We start from the raw sequence: 19,323 nt of genomic DNA, 5'->3' as shown, positions 1-19,323 counted from the left end.
TAATATTCGTTGGGTATGGTACACTTGACTCGGGCACGACCTAGCGTATCCCACTATCCATCTCGTTTCAAATGTGTGTTTATTATAGGCCTGGGTAATCAAGAATACGCAATATAACATAACTTACGTAATAAATAATGATAAATAATTATTTGAATAATAAATAATGATCTCGTCAAATAGTTTACGTTTTGTCAACGAAAAGGGAGATTTTATTGTGCTGTTTTAGGGTCCTAATGTCGATTATTTAGATCTGGCCTGCCCAACTCGCGGCTCACGGGCCACATTTGGCTAGTTCTCCTACTTGTTCATTCCGTTAAGGTGGGAAGTGACTTTCCCTCACTATTTGACACGGCCGTATCGCCAGAAGCGCAAAGCATTTGTTTCTATCGCGAATCTATTCCTATCGTACATTATAACATAAGAAGGAGTCTGTGGAGGAACGGACAGATTAATGGTGGGGGCCGTGTGGCCTGATTTAGTTGGTTGCATACATTTGTACATTCTAGGTATGTTCTGTCACAGAACAGAGAAATAGAACCGAAGTGTAACCGAAAATAAAACCGAAAAATAACAGTTGTAGATTCTTAATTTCGGTTCTCCACAACTGCTGCGAGGACCGAAACCGGTATCATAAACACTAACCGATCTAAGACAACTGACGCGAAGGATCGCATTTTGATTGATTGCAGGAAATTTGGAAAATTGTAAAAAGAAACATGAAATTGCAAGATTAGTTGAGTATCGGTCCGATACCATCACTATATCTTGCAAAGATCAGTCTGTTTACCTGTAACAGCATATTATTTCCAAGCGTAGATTTCGAATGTTCCATGCTCGGTTTCGGAACGGTGCTGGGACTCGTACGCACTTTAATATTATGCTCAGGATGAAAATCGTCCTCGTCTTGTTGATCCAACAAAATCTTTAATATCTTATGCTTATTTTGGCTGTTGGAATCGTTATTGGTATTGTCCTGACTGTCTTCACTAGCACTAGCCCCCTTGGTCAACAAGTTTCTTAATCTACCAGAGTCGGTGGACACAACACTGTTTTGAGTTTCGACGGTCGCGGAGGCGGCACTGGACTGGCCGCCGGTCGTACCGGTCGCAGTCACCGGGGTTGCGTTGTTTCTCGCGTTGGCTACCTCCATGGCCGATTGATTCGTCGTCGAGCATCCGGTTTTCCCTTCATCCTGTCTCTTCGGCGTCAATCCGGCGGCTCCGTTGGCACTAACGCTACTAGCTGCGCTGTTCGTCAAGGAGGACGTCTGTGATTCCTGAAGCGGACTGAAGGGGAACGAATTACTGAAGGTGTGAGCTGCGTTGCCTGAGGTCGGGCTGAACGCGCGTAGGGGACTGCAGTGAGGCGCCACCGCCGAATTAGAGGAGAACGTTCCCTGGGGACTCGGAGATGTTGGGGCTGGCTGGGAAGATGGTCGTGAGTTTGGTGGCCCGCTCGCTCTCGATTCGGGCCTATCTGCCCACCCGCTGCTACTATCCAAGTCCCATGGGGAACTGCGGAATAGCTCGAATTCCAAGTCCATTTTCTCCAAAAAGTGGTTGAACGAGTTACTGGTACTTAACGACGGCAGGGGGTTGTTACAAGACTCAGCCGCGCTAAATACTATCGAGTTCGACGAGGTCGCGGCACTGTGCGACGAGGTACCCGCCAACCCCCGACCACTGATACCACTCACTTGACCGTTCAGATGTGTCGCGGGCATCAGCGGGCCACCCACGTTATTCTTATTGTTACCATTATTATTATTACTATTATTTGCACAACGGTTACTAGAGTGTCCTGAGCACACTTTGTTGTTGGAAAGCTGACCACCCTCGATAGGCGTTAAGTCATTGTCCCTATCATGGACAAGAAACAAAACAACACATGTATATACCAGTTACTATTAAACACTTTTCAGTTTAGACTATACACTAACCAGTACTGTTTATTCGCGGTGGAAAGGATATAGCGTGATTGTAAATCAGATACTTTATCTTTGAGACAAACTGATGCAATAGCACCTGAAACCAATATCATCGCTTCAAAAAATGATGGTTGCAATTAATGATAGGTCGTGTATAACGTGGAAATCTTTGCATTTAATAAGAATGTACAGCTACGTATTAATATATTTTAATGGCCGAGTACCGATTAACACGTGAATATAATAAAAATTAATTGAAAGGTAAATGCATGTTGTAGTAACGCAGCATTTGAGTATTTAACATACGTTTGTAATGTTCCGAACCTTTGATTTTACAAGTACGCTATATCCCTTCTATCGAGTATACAGCAATACCACCAACCTTATACTTATGTCGGCATTCCCTACGTATATCAATTGAAATTTCTATATCTTTTTTTTTTATCCTTATTAATAACTGAAATTTTCTCTGATGAAATGTATACCAGTTACCAATACTCAATTATTTATTTTTAAAACCTAAGACATTTAATTGACCACATGCCAGAAGAACATAATGCACTCTTTCATTCTATTTTGATAGAAATTTAGTATATGTAACAGATATTACAAGATACTGTGTCATAAAGGAATAGAACAAAATGCACAAACTTCTGTTTTTCCATTCGTAAATATCCTTTAAGCGTTCCATTCGATGCATCTGTTTTCAATCTACCTTGCTAGAAACCCCATTCTATCTCTCTTTTACCTACTGTTCTGACAATAACAACCTCAATATGATAATTCTATCGCGTACAAGTTTGGAGGTACTACTGTACTTTCCCTATTTACGACGTATCGCGATAAATGGTTCCCTCTGGCGGCGAGCAGGGCTCAACGGGTAGCGCACTCTTTACCTTTCACGTGACTTGTACAATAATACGAAACCGAACAATATCAAGAGTACACAATAATAATCCTGTCATGTGTATCGAAAAAACAAAACACAAACAATTAGACGGAGCGATCAAAATGCAAATTTGCCGATCGAATGAGGAAAATAAACAATTAGAAATCATGTTCTCGATATCACGAGCACTGTTCACCGAGAGAGGAACCTTGGACGTCCTTGATAACCTAATGTAAGTTGCGCGATCAAGACTCGCTGTGACGAGAAACCTTACCCTCGCTAAGCGTTTGCAGCTTTAACGTTCTATGCAACCCAGTGGCATGAATATCTCGAGGTGAACGCGAAACGTTTTAGTAAACTTGAACCATGTGTTTCGTGCAAATTGAACTGTTTAACATGTTAACTACCGACGGTGGTTAAACTTCACTTTTTGGGACCAAAAATTCTGCAATTTTTTGTACAATCCTGTAGATTTTTACGAGAAAATGCCAAAAATCCAAGATCTAAAGGGCGGAGTTCACTCGTTCAAAAGCTATACGCGTGTAAAGTTGAGCGATTTTAAGCGTTTTGACAGGTAAGGGCGCCGCCATATTGGTATTTACTCAGACATTGTCCAATCAGCGGAGCCGTTTGTAATAACTTTAAATTATAAAAAGTAATCATTTTTGAAGGAGTCAACTCCGCGCTTTAAGATTTGCATTTTCGGAGTTTTCTCGTCAAAATCTGCAGGATTGTATAAAAAGAAGTGTAAAATTTTTGGTCCCAGAAGGAAAAGAATAGCCATGTTACTAATATTCTACGTAATAGAATATGAGAGATAAGTAAAGTGTGGCATATCGATCAATGTGCAAAATCGATAAGATCTCGTTGGTTGCTACACGAAATTCGTGGAATCTATGTTACAGTGACCAAGATGACCGACCAATTAAAATTATGTAGCTTATCTGTCAATCCTAAAAATTTCAGTGTACCTAATACAATTTCAATGTTACCTGTATCAACGTGTACGTAAGCCAAGGTTCGTGTACTCTGGTAATGGAACGTTATACAAACCGTCGTGGCAGTCAACATGTTAATAGGAAATTCGGCTGTTTCCATTGGGTAAACAGTACACTAGGAACGAAGGTTCCGGAAAAATTTGTATAGTGAGGTACAACCGAAGGAGCGTGTGATACGTAATAATTTGTTAGCAGTCGAAAGCGTTAGGAAGCACAAACAACGCGACCTGAGCTTTGTGTTTGCAAAAACGTCCAGAACGGAAGTATCATTTTAGTTTCAAGAGTGGCCAGATCTCCAACACCGAGAAGAAACCCCGTGTCATGCAAGGCTTTTCAAAGTCTAGAACCGTTCCAACGTATTGTCATTACGAAATCAAAGTGAACGATCCACATATAACACATTCGTTTTCGTATTCAACAGTAATTCATTTTGAATCAACATTAATTTTCCCATGGAAACTTATCCATTTCTCCCTTTTCCCTTTCCTTTTGTTTCGTTCTGATATTTTTCGGTTCTCAAAGCAACAGCGATAAGATAAACGCATAGAGATTAGGAACACAGAATATATGTATATTAATAGAAACCTGGCACAGCGGGAAATTCATAAGTAAAACGTCGTGTAGATATAGTCACCCTTGCCTATGTGTTCCAATAAAAGAGTAATTAAGCGATACGAAGGATATATTAACTTAATTACCCGGCAGAACATCGATTATTAAGGCGGGCATTAAGCGAGCGATTAAATATTGAAAAGAGGATTCATCTTTCATCCCTCCGATTTAATTACGCTCGTAATAATCGAAATTCTTACTATTCGGACCCCAACAATATTTTTATAGGCCTAAGTGTTAATACATGTACGTATATACACTATACCGAACATCGATAAACCGAGTACCAGAGCACTTGAAAATTATGACATTTTTTAAAATTTTAACAAAACATACTGAAACAAAATATTTGTATTGGGACTTAAATTTTGTCCTATAGATACTGCTTTGGTATTCAATGTATTGATGCGTTCAACTTCGATTTAGCCAATGTATATTAAATACGAGACATTAAGATATATTGAACGATGAAAAGGTTGATTTTTCAAGACATTGGATTCGATGTTGAACGAATCTCGGGAGAGTATCGAGTCTTACACTTAAAAATATCAGCTATGCAAATAACTGAAAGTAAAGAAATTCAACTTACCCAATGATGGAATTGGTGGCCATAATGAAGTCAGTAGAGTTCATCATACTAGCTTTGAAAAGCTTTGAGTTTGTTTGAATGTTAAGGAACTTATCAGGACTAACGCGTAGCCGGTACAAATCGCTGGTACTCCGACCGACTTGAAGCGTATCGTTCAAATGTGCAGTTAGCTTACTGAGATCATGGGGGTGGCACAAGTCTTTTATTGTTGTGCCAATCAGGTCCTGTAACAAAGTATTATTAAAGTAGTCACTTGACCTTAACCTTTTGGCAGTAATTTTTATTTGAACCTCTACGAACGAGAATAAAGTGAATCTGAACGAAGTTAAAAATCAAATTTCCCCTTTTCGTTGTACCTACTCGAAGACTCTCAATACCAGACCAATTTAGTCTTATATCATCTAGTTAGTACATAGAAATATTTTGTCACCTTTTAAATTCATTTCTGCCTAAAGAAAGATTTGCATTTTTCATTGAACTCGTGTCCTATTTTATCGAAATTCCTTCTACTTTCTTTAAATAATTTGATACATAGTACTTTCTGTGGTTTCATAAATCACTGAGATCTTACGAGATAACATTTTCAATGTTTCTGAAGAGATTTATGGTCTAAAATATACTAATCATAGAAACTCTCAAACTTCTCCACGTCAACACTTGAAATAATTCCAATCCCTCTGATCAGTGGTGTTCACTGGCAAGTACTCTTACACAATTTTATAACCGCCTACAATAATTCATCACAATGTTCTAGGTCAGACCCGGGCAACTGATGGCTCGCGAGCCACATGCGAGTCCTTTTCGCTCTCCTGAGATCCCCACTATGCTCTTGAGGAGTGTGGGAGAAGGGGACGGGGGGCTAGGAACCTATATAGGCGGTTGTCTCCAGGAGAGATAAAAGCACGATAGGGTAATATGAAGTGGCCAGTGGTGGGGGAACTTGTACACTGATAGTGGGGGTTGTGAAGCGACAGCGGGGAAGAAGTTGCCCAGGCCTGTTCTAGGTTCACGATTTACTTGAAACCCTCAAACTTGATGGCAATATCGAACGCTTAGATTCTGTAATTGCATGGAAACATCTTAAACTCAATAATAATTTTCAAGTTAGCCCGACTAGATTTTGAAATAACAGATATTTCATATTAGAATATCCTCTATTCTCATCATAACCCTAAGCAGCCAAGTTCTTGCAGTGAAATCAATTGTTTACATTTTCCACGAAGTTGTCATCAATTAAAATATTTTTGGGGCAAACTAACAGATTCACCTTGTTTTACTGTTGTGTACTCTGTCTTTGTCGGTATTCTCATCTTGGTTCCATTTCATTTATTTGTTTTAACCCTTTGCGGTCGTATTAAGTTTATGGAGATAATATAAGATCAGTATGGTTCTTTGCTGTGGTGGGTGAGAGCAGACATACGACTGGAACGGTAAAAAAGCTTTAGTGACTGAGAGTAGACATACGACCGCAAAGGGTTAAAATTATGCAATAAAAATAATTAATCAATGTATAATTAATTAAGTATTGTATAATTGTATTATGCAATAAGAATCTATAAAATATAAAGTATAATAGAATACTAGCATCCACAAGAATAGTGAAATACAGAATCATGAACACGCCAGTATGTACAGTTTTTTGAAATCATTCGCTGTTGGAAAAGTGTCCATCTTGATGAACACAAGCCAAACAGTACAGTCTCTCTGAAACTTTATAAACTGACAACGGAACGCCAGGTATGCACTCCAACCAATTCGAGATTTTTAATTTTATTAAGAATATTTAATTAACCGGTTTTTGATTTTTTTTGCTATGTGCCCCCCCCCCCCTACAACGAGATGCTAAAACTGTAATTTATGACTTCTAAAAGAAATCGGAATCTCAACATTTTTTTATTTTTTTAAATTTGGTTTCGAAGCTAAAAATTCTGAAAAAATGTATAGATGTGCATTGTAATAGCTAAAATATGCCTGATTTTTTCACTATTTTCAATTGTAGAGGATAAAAGAAATTAGGGGAAAATCTGATCTTCTTTGTGACTCCATTATTACCCCCCCCCCCCGCATAGTATTTTCTTTGGATAAGCTATCGAATCGCCTATTACAAATTCAATTTGGTTTAGGGGCACTTTTGACCTCCATATCCGGTTATCTCTTTATTGCTAATGAATAGATATTTATCACACAGACAGTTTGAGAAATTCCTTTCGAGAGAAAAGGATTGAAAGAAAACAAGCCTTGCGAATAATCATTAATCTTTGTCAATAATAGGCTGGCAAACACTAGTAGAAAGTAATACCTCTCGCAGAGGAGTTCCGGATGGATTGCAAAACCATCGACAATCACCTAAAGTAAACGTAACTACAATTGTTGTTTGAACTTAAGGATCAAATTTCCTGAAAAATCCAACGCGTCGTATTGTACAGGACGTAACGATACGTTTTTCATTTACGAAACATTTACGAAAAAGTTCGCAACAATTTAAAAGAGAGATTGAGGATCTGTCGATGCAATAATGGTGGACATATCGAAGCCGTTGATCAGGCGCGATTATTGAGATGCATAAATGTCGATGGTTGTTTCCTGTGGCAAAGAAATTGTGTTCTGTGGCACAGAAAAACTGTAACATTGTTTTTCAAGTGAAGGATTCATTTGCGATCTATGACCCGTTCCTTTACGACTTTTGTTCCTCCGAGTGAGTACTATACGATGCAATAAAAAATTTGACCTTCAATTTCTCCGTCAAGGTCAATTTTGCGGCAACTTTTTTTTTACAAAGCTCCACCGATTCAAAGCTGTAGAATCAGCTGGTGGGGCCATGACAAAACATTTTGTTACACCCTGTACAACCCAATGGATTCCGAAAACAAGGCGTGTAGGTGTTTAACACGTTCGTTGCCGGATCTGACTTTCACTTTTCTTTCCCTATGTGCTAAGATATTAAACGGTAGTATTGCTTCTCAAACACTTAATTTACGACCAAACATTACGCTATAACATTGAATTGTACCAGACAATCGTATCTTACACGTCGCGTAACCGTTGAAACAACTTATACCGTTGATGCAAGAATCAGAATATAAAATAAGATATAGCGTGACACGTCGGTATGTCATATGGCAATGAACGTGTTAAATTATAAATTCAAGCACCGCCGTGTGTACCTAAAACCGTCCGCCTCGCAAGGGTAAAATCGCGGAAGCCATTTTCCTATTGAGCCTAGTGCGATACTATGCGAGACTATCGTTTATAGAACAATGCAGAATGTTTGAGATAATATGTAGAAGAGGAATTTTACGTACCCTTACCTTTTCTAGGTACTTGGAGTAAGGATCCGATAACCCACTGGTATCAACCGTAATAATCTTTCCCGTGGTGTCCAACTTGACAGTAAACTGCTCGATGAGTGAACCAATGGGTTTCTCGTTCGGAGGTATCCTGCGAGCCACGCACATTACGCTAGGACCGATGTCCGAGGATTCAGAGGATACGTCACCGCTCTCTAGGCGATCGCTATTACTTGGCAGAAGAGCTGCACAGATTTGCATGGACTCATATTTCGATACTCGTTGCTGCTTCTCTTCCATAGTCTCTTCTGTATCATCGGGAGGCTTCACCAAGAAGCGGCAAGTGAAGGTGCGATTCTTCTGGGGCTGCGGCTCGCTCGTCCAGCCTGGATTAAACGTAATATTCTGTTGGTTAATATCTTTCTTCGAATGCCTTCAGGAATTAATACGTATCCGAACGCCTGCCAACGTCAAACACGTGTAACAAATTTCGCAACATTTTTATTGATTTATATTACTGCAAACATAGTCTGCTCTGAGCTGTGATAGTCTTGAAAATAATATTTTGTGAAGTCTGTCGCTGCTGCCTTTGTTTTTACACGTGAAGTTGCACTACACTTGATACGCACTTTACATACTATTTGTCTCAAGCAATGTGTATCTAGTATCAACTATCACGATTCAGCATTCGGGGCTATTTTATGCAAAATCGATCACTTTTCTACCAGAAATTTGATTGTCTAATTCCTTAAATTAACCATTTACAAAAATAATTAGAAATATGTACTTCCTCGTATCGTCTGGTTAAACTACACCTTGGCAACCCAGAAATTTTTCTTTTTTTTTTATAGAATCCTATAGATCAGGCGTGTACAACCCACGGCCCGCGGGCCACATTTGGCCCGTCCTCCCACTTCCTCATTCCGCTAAGGTGGAAAGTGACGTTCCCCCACTATTTGACACAGTCGTATCGCCAGAAGCGCATGGGATTTGTCTCTATCACGGACCCTATCGTATATTATACCATAAGAAAATGCCAAAAATCCAAGTTTTAATGTTACGAATTCACTGGTTTAAAAGTTATGCGTGTTTAAAGTTGAACGATTTCAAGCGTTTTTGACAGGTAAGGGCGCCGCCATGTTGGTATGTACTCAGCCGTCCTGTGTCATCTATTGAGCAAAACCGCTAGGTGGCACCACAAGCACGCGGTGATGTCGATAACGTAGAATTGCAAACGTAGTCGGGCCGGCCTAACGTATCGCTGACCAAGCTCCTCACAGCTCCGCTCATTGGACGATGTCTGAGTAGATACCAATATGGCCGCGCCCTTGCTTGTCGGAAACGCTTAAAATGGCTCCACTGTAGCCACGTGTAACTTTTAAATCAGCGAATTCCTAACATTAAAACTTGGATTTTTGGCATTTTCTCGTCAAAATTTACAGGATTATATTAAAAAAGGTTAAAATTTCTGGGTTGCCAAGATGTATAAAAAAGGAATAAGACACGAAATGACAATATCGTACGAGTGCAATTATTTGTATCAATAAAGGTTGTTCCAATTATGTTATAGAAAAATATTTATGTGGAAACTAGAGTACTACGAATTGATACAAATCATGCCTCGTTCGTAAGAAAACTAAACGATCTTTTTGTTTTTCCAACTGTACGAGTGATTTTTAATCCTCCGACAATATCTTTGTTAAATAAGACTCTTAATTGGAAATATTTATGAGATTCAAAGCGTACGACTACATTTCGCGTTGTACGTGTCGTAAAATCTATTACATACTTATTTTGCTTTTCATACTGTTCGTAGACGTCAAAAATATAATTATTTTTAAAAGTAAAATTGGTAGGATTAGCGGTAGGTACCCGATCGTCTTGTTCATGCAGATGTCCTATCCTTCGTAGATATTATATGTTGACGTGTGATCCTTTGTCCGAACAATATACTTTTTTCGATCTTGAAACGTGCAATTTTCGAATACAGACAATTCACCGATATCTCCCGACGGTTTCGGAATGTTTTACAACTCTGCAAAGTCCAAATAAAACGTCTAATCACAAAGTGGTCATCAACCATCATTAGCGGTCATGTACTACATAAAGTGTCAAATAATGATGCAATCAAAAACTAGGACACTAGTAGAATCAGAGATACAAAATAAGGAAAGCGTTGGGGAGACCAACATATCTCAATTTCCCGAATACAGTAGACTGCACAACTTTTATCAATATTGTTCATATCAATATAAAAGATACACCTGAATTTTTATTGGCCTACCGCAGGGAATTCTAACTTGTTCCCCTCCGAGAACCGGAAGGGGTTCCCCTATTAGTCAAACCTCTTCTCACTACTATGTACAGCCGCAGAGTTAGTGAGCGCAGTGTCGCCAGATGAGGGGAGGGAGCACAAATTGAGGTGAAAAAGTTACCCTCTCTCTCTGCCAGTACCAGGTTAGTCACGTGACATTGTGACATATGTACGCCAGAATCGGAAAGCGTCACGTGACCGGGCCGCGGTGGAACCGTGGGGAATAGCGCGGTAGAAAGGGAAATTAGAGTGGGAGGAACAAGTCTTGATCTGGCGACCCTGGTGAGGTGACAGTAACGGCACGGGAACAGGGACGAAACAGACGTACGGCTCTCGTGGTGGGAGCTTTCCACTAAATAACGATGGAGTCTAAGAGTAGGAGTGCCTAAGCGGGGAATAGAGCCGCGTGTGGCTCGTGAGCCACGCGTTGGAACTCGTTAGTGTTCGTGGATAAAAGAAGCAAGTTTTTGAAATAAAAATATTTCTAATATTTACGAATTTCAAAAATGTTGATGAAGATTTATAGTTTTTCAGGGAGTTGTAATTTTAAATAATTTCAGATCAAGTAAAATTATAACTTAAAATCGTCTTATCATTATTAAAAGCTGCAGATATTGAGTACAAAAGTGATCGATCTAACCGATACGATATTATGATATCTGTTTATCTTAGATGTTACATACATCAGTAATTGCGAGTAGTCACTCAATCTTCCTTTAAAATTTACCTGGAGTCATTCATCCTAGGTTCGGTCATCATGATACAAATTGGGCAAATTAGTTTGTTTGTCAGACGTGAGTATTAAACAATCGCATCTGTTTCAATTTTCGAAACGAATATTTATCGAAAGAGTTAGTTTGCGGGAGTTGGCGGACGTGACTTAAACTAAATGTGAACAATCGCTAATTATGTAAAAATTTGAACAAATTTGATGCGCAAATGTCCGCTGATAGGTATGTCATTGTTGTTTTTCTGAATTCTGTCCTCTAATCAATTTTCACTGTGAATAACAAGAGATATGCGTTGATTTTTCTCTTGAATGCGACGGAGGAAGCATCTTCTTTAGGACGAGGCGCATGTAAAAACTTAATCACAATTTATGACTAAAGTTTCTCATAGTTCGCCTGAATTTCGGTAGAGTCTCTAAAACTAGACTAGATAGAATTTTATAGTGGTAGCTATAAAATTAATTAACTACGGTAGAATGTGATTGATGCTCTTACGAATGGCTTTTGAACTGTTTTTTTTTTTTTTTTCGTTACAGAATCTTGTTCGGTAAATTTGTCGATGAACTACTTCCTCGCCGATTTCAATGATCTTGAATTATGTTATCAAGTTCACCATACTGAACTACATTTCCCGTTAAACTTTTTGGCAGTCGGCTTTTATCGAAACACGTTTTTATAGCAATTTCAAATACAGACAACAAATAGCAAATTTGAAGATTCCAAAGTGACATGCCGGAATTAATATTCGGATACTCTTTATAATAAAATAATTTATTAAAATAAAACCAAATGTGTCGAGTTTTTTAAGCAGCTAGGATTAATTTAAAACGAAATTTTTGAAAAATTGATCGGAATCGTGAAGAAAATAGTTACTTTTTACAGTTTTCTTAACTGGACCTATATTAAAAATTGAAAACATACGTTCGGAATATTTACGTCAGTTATACTATACATTCTTCTCAAATCGTTTGGTTGGATTAAAAAAAAAGAAGTAATTTTATTGTAAGGAGTATCCGAACAATCTCAAATAAATCTTCAGTAAGGTTCCATGCATCACAACAAGCGATTAGTTAACAAATAAACTGGCAAAGCTCGATAACACAAATGGCATTGCATTCCTGCTGTGACCGAAATTTCTTAAACTCAACTCCTTCCATTGCGAATTGTAAAATTTGTTGCGTTGCAAACTACTTTTTTCGTGGAAAAAAAAACAAGGAAAATTGGAAGATTACACGTGCACGTCGTACAACAAACAGATGCTGAAAGTACATTACTATAACTACGTGACAGATAACTAACGCACTTATGAAAGAATCACTTCATCGTATGGCCACCAGACTCGAAAATATTCCGGGTTCAACAAGATATTTTGCTACATCTTCTAGCGTCTCAGATGTCCACAAAGAAATACGAACGTAACATATAATGCAATAAACCTTATTACTAAGGCGTAATTAATGACTTCTTTAAACATGGGTTTGCTAGAAGTAAGCTGATATTTTGAGCTCACAAATAATTAATTCTCTTATTGTATAGCGAGGAGCTGATAAATATAAACTAATTGTAGAATTTTAGCCATATATGATCTCCTATTTTGGTAATACACAGTATTTTAATGTCAACATTTTTAGGCCATCGAATAAACACAATTTTAACTTCATACTCTACTGTCTAAGAGAATTTTCCTGAATTGATGTTAAAAATTAAGCCCTTCTTAATGCCCACCATTATTCTGACTTACAAAGATGGCGTCAGCAGAATTCGAGTCGGAAGTTCCGAAAATCGGTCAAATCGGATTAAGCTCAAATTTTGCATATAGCCTCATTTTGCATTAAAAGCATGTTTCCCAAAAGGATTTTTGGCGACTCGAAAAAAAATTTTTAATATATTAGTATCACTTTCTACCTTACCGACATAACATTTTCTACCTTTCTGGCACAAAGCTTGGATTAGGTGCCGTTGCTGGACTTATTATTGCTTTCCGTGAGTTGGGTCAAGTCTGGGTTAGGTCTGGGTTAGGTTTGCATGTGACCTCCGGGCCCGGGTGGTGTACATGGCCGCGTCTGGGGCTTGGTCTTGGTGGTCAGGCGGTTGTTCGATGGCTGTCTGAGGACCTGAGATTTCCCCCAGCTGTGGCGGCAGAGGAAACTGGTCCTCCTGCCCAAGCTGGGAAAGCCCGCGGATTCACCCTCTGGGTACCGGCCGGTGTGCCTGCTCGAGGATGTGGGGAGGACGTTTGAGCGAGTGATCGCCTCCCGTCTCTTCGGGTTCCTGTTGGGAGGAGCCAGCCCCGGCCTTAGTGACGATCAGTTTGGCTTCTGAGAGCGCCTCTCTACCGTGGACACGACAAAACGGGTGAGGGCTCTTTCAGAGACCGCCACCAGTGAGGACCGGGTTATGTTGGCGGTGTCCTTGGTCATCATCAACGCTTTTAACAGCATCCTCTGGGTCAGATACGAGAGGCGCTCGAACACCATCGGGTGCCCCTCTATTTGAACCGGATTGTCGAGGCTTACCTCTCCGACAGGTACATAGAGTATCCCGGCCGGCGCGGGGCGATAAGGAGGAGAGTCGTGTGGGGGTTCCGCAGGGGTCGTTACTGCGCCAAGACCAGTGCGATGTGGTTTTATCCACCGTCTTGTTGGCAGACGCTTTCCTGGTGGTGGATCCCCGGGGGGAGGGGGAGGCGCGGTCGAGGTCGGTGTCCACATATGGTACCTAGGACTCGAGCTCGACAGCCAGTCGCACTTCAAACGCCATTTCGCCCACCTTGCCCCCCGGGTGGAAAGGATGATCGCCGCGCTCGGTTTTCTTCCGAACCTCGGGGGGGGGGGGGGCACAGCGGTGGACGGTTGCGCGTGCTGTGCACGAGTGTGGTGTGGAGCGTAATCCGCACCATATCCTACTGGTCGACCATGTTGCTCGCAGGTATGCTGCCTCTGGACTTGGAGGCTCGCACTCTTTCGGAAGTGTTTGATCGCGTACGAAGCTTCCGTCGGGAAGGGGTGGATTCCGAGCTGTGGGAGGGCGAGGCGGATGGCGGGAGAGTTGCGCCTGGGGACACGGGTATCGGGAATGGGCGGAGCGGTTCACCCGGTCAGATGAACACGGGAGGTCCGCAGTTCAGGCCATCCTGCGCAACTTCCACCGATGGAGACGCAGGACGTGGTGTATAGTGACCTAGCGGGTGACACAGGTGACGACCGGGCATGGATGCTTCGGTCACTACCTGGCCGCATCGATAGAGAGGAGGAGGCGCGGTGCCACGACTGCGGCGAGCCGCAGGACGCGGTGCTGCATACCATGGAGGAATGGGTACAAGATCGGGCCCGCCGGGGGTAAGGAGACACAGGACGCGTGCAAAATGCGCGCATCCGATGTGTCTCCACTTAGCGCGAGCGGAGTTGCCACTGCTGATGTCGAGGCGGGCGCCGGCCCCGTGCACTCGGTTAGCAAGAGAGTCTCCGGGGGGCTGTCGGATGGGGACCCAGTCATCTAATCGAGCAGGCCCAAGGAGGGGGGGAGGCTGACACAGCGTCCGTTGCGAGAGGGCCTCAAGTTGGGCAGGTTCGGAAAGGGGGGTGCGCCCCATCTTCGAGGGTTGGAATGCAAAAGCGGGGGTACTCGGATTGAATTATGCGCGCGGATCACGGTTGCTTCCAGGAGCTTAGTGACGTACATGGAAGATTTAGTGGGTACACCCTCCCCGCCGGCCACCCGTCGGACGTCCAACGGGCCAAGGAGAGTCCCACATAACCCCGTCTTCCCCCGGGGGAGATGGGGTATCCATAATAGAGACTACCTCCATGGAAAAAAAAGGTTTGTATGAGATTGTTTAATCTTTATTGTTTCATACGCATGGTTGAGCGTGACGATAGATATCGTTTGGAAATGTGTCCAGCAATAAAAGAGACGCGATCACATTGACTAGTTTGATACAAAAACATGTTGAAATTGGTAAGGAAATGCTGGTAAGGTAGGAAATGTTATGTTGGTATGGTAGAAAATGACGATAGAGTGATACAAAATTTATTTTCGCGTCGGCAGAAATCCTTTTGGGAAACATCTTTTTAATGCAAAATGAGGCTATGTGCAAAATTTAAGCTTAATCAGACTTGATCGATTTTTGGAACTTTAGTCTAAGTCCAAACCCTCTTTTTCACAATCTTTAAAAAATATAGTTTAACAAAGAAGCAGATATTTTATGTGTTCTTTGTATGTATAATTTTTTACAGTTTGTATGTACAGTTTTTTTACTTCCCTAATTAATAGCCGTAAGCGTATGCCAAAAGTGTGCAACAAAATAAAATTAATGTAAAAGGAAAAGTTTGAAGAAATTGCGATCAAGTGCTTCAGAACAGTGATGTAAACGTATATGAGTAGAACGTAATGAAGAACTATCGACAGCCTCAATAATAATATGACAGACTGCGAAATATTGCACAAGTCGTTTCTGTAATGAAAGGAACAGAGTGATAATATATGTGAGGTACCAACCTAATGACATAGGCAACAAGCTCGGCATGAAGGTGTTGTGGTCTCCATGGTGAATAATGTTATAAATATCCTTGCCGAGTACATCATCCTTCGTATAATTTATATATTGTGTTATATTTTCCGTTACGTGCTCCACACGCCCCTCCGTATTTACAATAAATAGAAAGCCATCTAACGCCTAGAAAAAAATGCATAATCAAGTTAAAGAATTATACAATACTTTCACTATACAGAGGCTGCGGATATCAATGCATGTTCATCTTCATATACAGGGTGTTCGACTACAGGTGAGAGAAAATTTAAGGGGTGGTTCTCCAGGACAATATAAGACCAAAATGAAGACGTCACTTGATACATGACTGTCGCGTGTCTCTATGACGTACGTAACGTACACCTCTGTTGGTCGAGTTGCCGCATATTAGGCAGATTTTTAATTCTTAATACCTAAAAAATTCATTTCCGTCTCATATTATCATGGAGAACCACCCCTTAAATTTTCTCCCACCTGTAGTCGAACACCCTGTAGATTAAGATTTGAAAATGAAACTTAGATTCGGACAAATGAATTCTTTGGTAAACGATAGAATTATAATTTCACGAAACTTTACCACACATTATCACATTTTTCTTAAATTTGTATATATTTTGGAAAACCTCTAAAATTTAATATTAATATTCATGTAGTGAAAATTTCGATTATAATTTGCGATAGAATATATTATCGACAACTTGATGTTATTTCACTTGATATTGTTTTTTTGTTAACGTTTATGTGGGCAATCACGTACCCGAATGCCCACTTTTATTCATTCACAATTCTCTTCTATTCACAATTCTTTGGACTCTTACTCTTCTACGCCAATGTATGTATTTAAAATAGAACTGTACACTTATCGCAGTTGGATGGCCCTTTCCTTGTTGTTATTGACTCGTTCTTTTTCCAAGAACATAACAAACCAATATCTTTTTCGCGTATAACAATCTATGTGAATGTTGCACACAGATTCTACTATAAATGTTACTTAATAGTGTACGCAAGTTTGGTATTTGTTTAAAAAATTCTGGTTTCCTTCTCTACTTGGTTTTGTAGGATTTTATATTTATACAGGATGTCTCATTTATCTGGAAATCTAGAATATCTCCGAAACTTTTGACGATACTAACAAATGTTCCAGCCAAAAATTAAACGGTATCGGGGGGCACACTTTTCGATGTAGATATATTTTTTCTATATGGAAGCGTAGAGGTTATATGAAGGTCAACTATGATTTTTTAAATGAAATTGTATAGTTTTTTAATGCACTACTTGATGCTACTCGTCATTCCCTACATAACAGTACGAAATCATTTATGGCAAAAAATCATTAGTTTAGAAGATATTTTGATTTACTCGGAGGCTAATTGAGTTATGAACTTCTTCCGCATAAATTCTATTTTTCAAATACCTCCATAAGAAAAAGTCTAGGGGAGTCGAGGGGATCTGGTGATCTAGCCCTACACAATGGTTGGGGAATATTTCGTTTAATGGGCGTACCATTGTTTTCGAATACGAACTTTAGAAAGGTGAGCGTTAAGACCTGTACAGTACTAACTCCAATACTCAATATGAAAATCAAAATATCTTCTAAACAAATGATTTCTCGCCGTAAGTGGTATTTTCATGTAGGGAATAACCAGTAGGATGTAGTAGTGCATTAAAAATTGTACGATTCCATTTAAAAAAGCAAAGTTGACCTTCATATGACCTCTACACGTCCACATAGAAAAAGGACATCTACATCGGAAAGTGTGCCCCCTGATACCGTTTAACTTTTGTCTGGAACCTTTTTTAGTATCATCAACAGTTTCGGAGATATTCTCGATTTCCAGATAAATTTGGACACCCTGTACATAAAAATACAAGATATTATATTGTTTATCATTAAATTCGAAATAGTTATCATCGTATATAAACAAGAACAACGTGCATATACATAGATTTTGCGAATGGCACAGACGATTTAATCCTATAATCGTATAATCGTATAATCGCATAATAAATCGTATATAGAAAAACTTAAATAATTTTTTTTCAAACATATGTATATATTTAACTTCAATGTTCATTTGTCAGAAAAGCAAGAGCAAATTTGACACTGCTATTTTTTAGAAGAGGAGGCCCAAAGGAGGTTTTAAATTAATGATATTAAATGACTAAAACAATTAATACTTCTATTTAGCTATTCATTATAACTGTTTGTGGATTAAAAACTTATGGGATCATATAAAACCATATTTCTACATTCTAACGCGAGCCAACATTTCATAGATATAGTTTCTCATCGATTCGCATGAAACGTTAAATACATTTATAATCGCTCATCGAATGAAGCACTATTCACCGCTATTACCTCTTCAGTGCGTAATTTTACGCGTTCGAGCAACTTTACTCGGCCTAGGTAGTACAATTTCTATTTAAAGGAGAATCGATTATTTACAGCACATTTCTTATACTATGCAATCCATTCTTCTACTCCCGTGTATGTATCGTGTTGATATTCGCTTATACTCGATGCGAAGGCAAATTATTCACTTTAAACATTTATCAGCTTTATCGCGACTGAGATTTATGATAAAATGCATTTGTCACTCTTTTAGGAATTTTAATCAATTAAAATTAGAGGTGTGCGAACGCCCGAAATTTCGGATTCGGATCGGGCCGGGTCGGGTTGGTCGGGAAATTTACTCGCGATCGGGTCGGGATCCCGAATGTTTGCAAAATTGGGGGCACCCGCACATCCCTAATTAAAATACTATTGTACGGTGAGGCACCTAACTTGTTCACCTCGAATAACTTCTTAACTATTGGTTGTACAAAAAATTATTTCTACAGATGTTACATGGTATCAGGGCGGTCATGGTGTACGTGACTTCTTTATCAGCGGAGCTTTGATTTTCTAAATGGAACCGTACATTTTTTTATATCCACTAATCAGTGCAACTTTTTATTTCCTATAAAAAATGATTAATCTATGCATGTCGAGAAATGGTTAGTTCAGCAGTTATTTTAATTTAAATACTGCTAAGAAAACCTCACTCTCTTACTAATGACAACTTTGTATGCCAATACAATCGCAACAAAAACGTTTTCTAGGAAATACATAAATTAAAATAACTGCTGAACTAATCATTCGCGACATTCATGGATTCATACTCTTTTATAGAGAATTAAAGATGACCTTTAAATCGCCTAAACGCCTCCACATGTAACGAAGTCGTGTACACCACATAATGCCTCCTAACATCTGTAGAAGTAATTTTATTGTGCAACGCATAATTTAGAAGTTATTCGAGGTGAACAAGTCAGGTGTCTCTTTCTGTATATCCCGTCAAAGAACATGCAAAATCAATACTGACAATACTGGGAGTGCTAAGAACGGAATTTTTTCCGAATTGAATATTTAAGCCTTACAGATTCAAAGCTTAAATATTAAGAGATT

General features: G+C 39.6%; 1 protein-coding gene across 13 annotated transcripts in view; it reads right to left on the bottom strand.

Annotated features, from left to right (window-relative positions):
• LOC143360357 (uncharacterized) overlaps positions 1–19,323 on the bottom strand; it is a 349,079-nt gene that overhangs the window by 73,383 nt on the left and 256,373 nt on the right. For 9 of the 13 annotated variants that reach the window (XM_076799116.1, XM_076799112.1, XM_076799113.1 and 6 more), the window contains 4 exons: positions 15,845–16,022; positions 8,321–8,691; positions 5,019–5,242; positions 791–1,862 (listed from right to left, as the gene is read on the bottom strand). In XM_076799116.1, coding sequence (XP_076655231.1) covers positions 791–1,862; positions 5,019–5,242; positions 8,321–8,691; positions 15,845–16,022 — 1,845 coding nt within the window. Of the gene's footprint in view, positions 1–790; positions 1,863–5,018; positions 5,243–8,320; positions 8,692–10,177; positions 10,325–15,844; positions 16,023–19,323 lie in introns of those variants that run through there. The other 4 variants (XM_076799114.1, XM_076799123.1, XM_076799125.1 and 1 more) reach the window with 4 other exon arrangements.

Source organism: Halictus rubicundus, chromosome 13 (genome assembly GCF_050948215.1).
Source record: "Halictus rubicundus isolate RS-2024b chromosome 13, iyHalRubi1_principal, whole genome shotgun sequence".
In the NCBI taxonomy this organism is placed as follows: Eukaryota; Metazoa; Arthropoda; class Insecta; order Hymenoptera; family Halictidae; genus Halictus; species Halictus rubicundus.
Note: the sequence above shows the minus strand (reverse complement) of the source record. Positions and strands in the feature narration are given on the sequence as shown.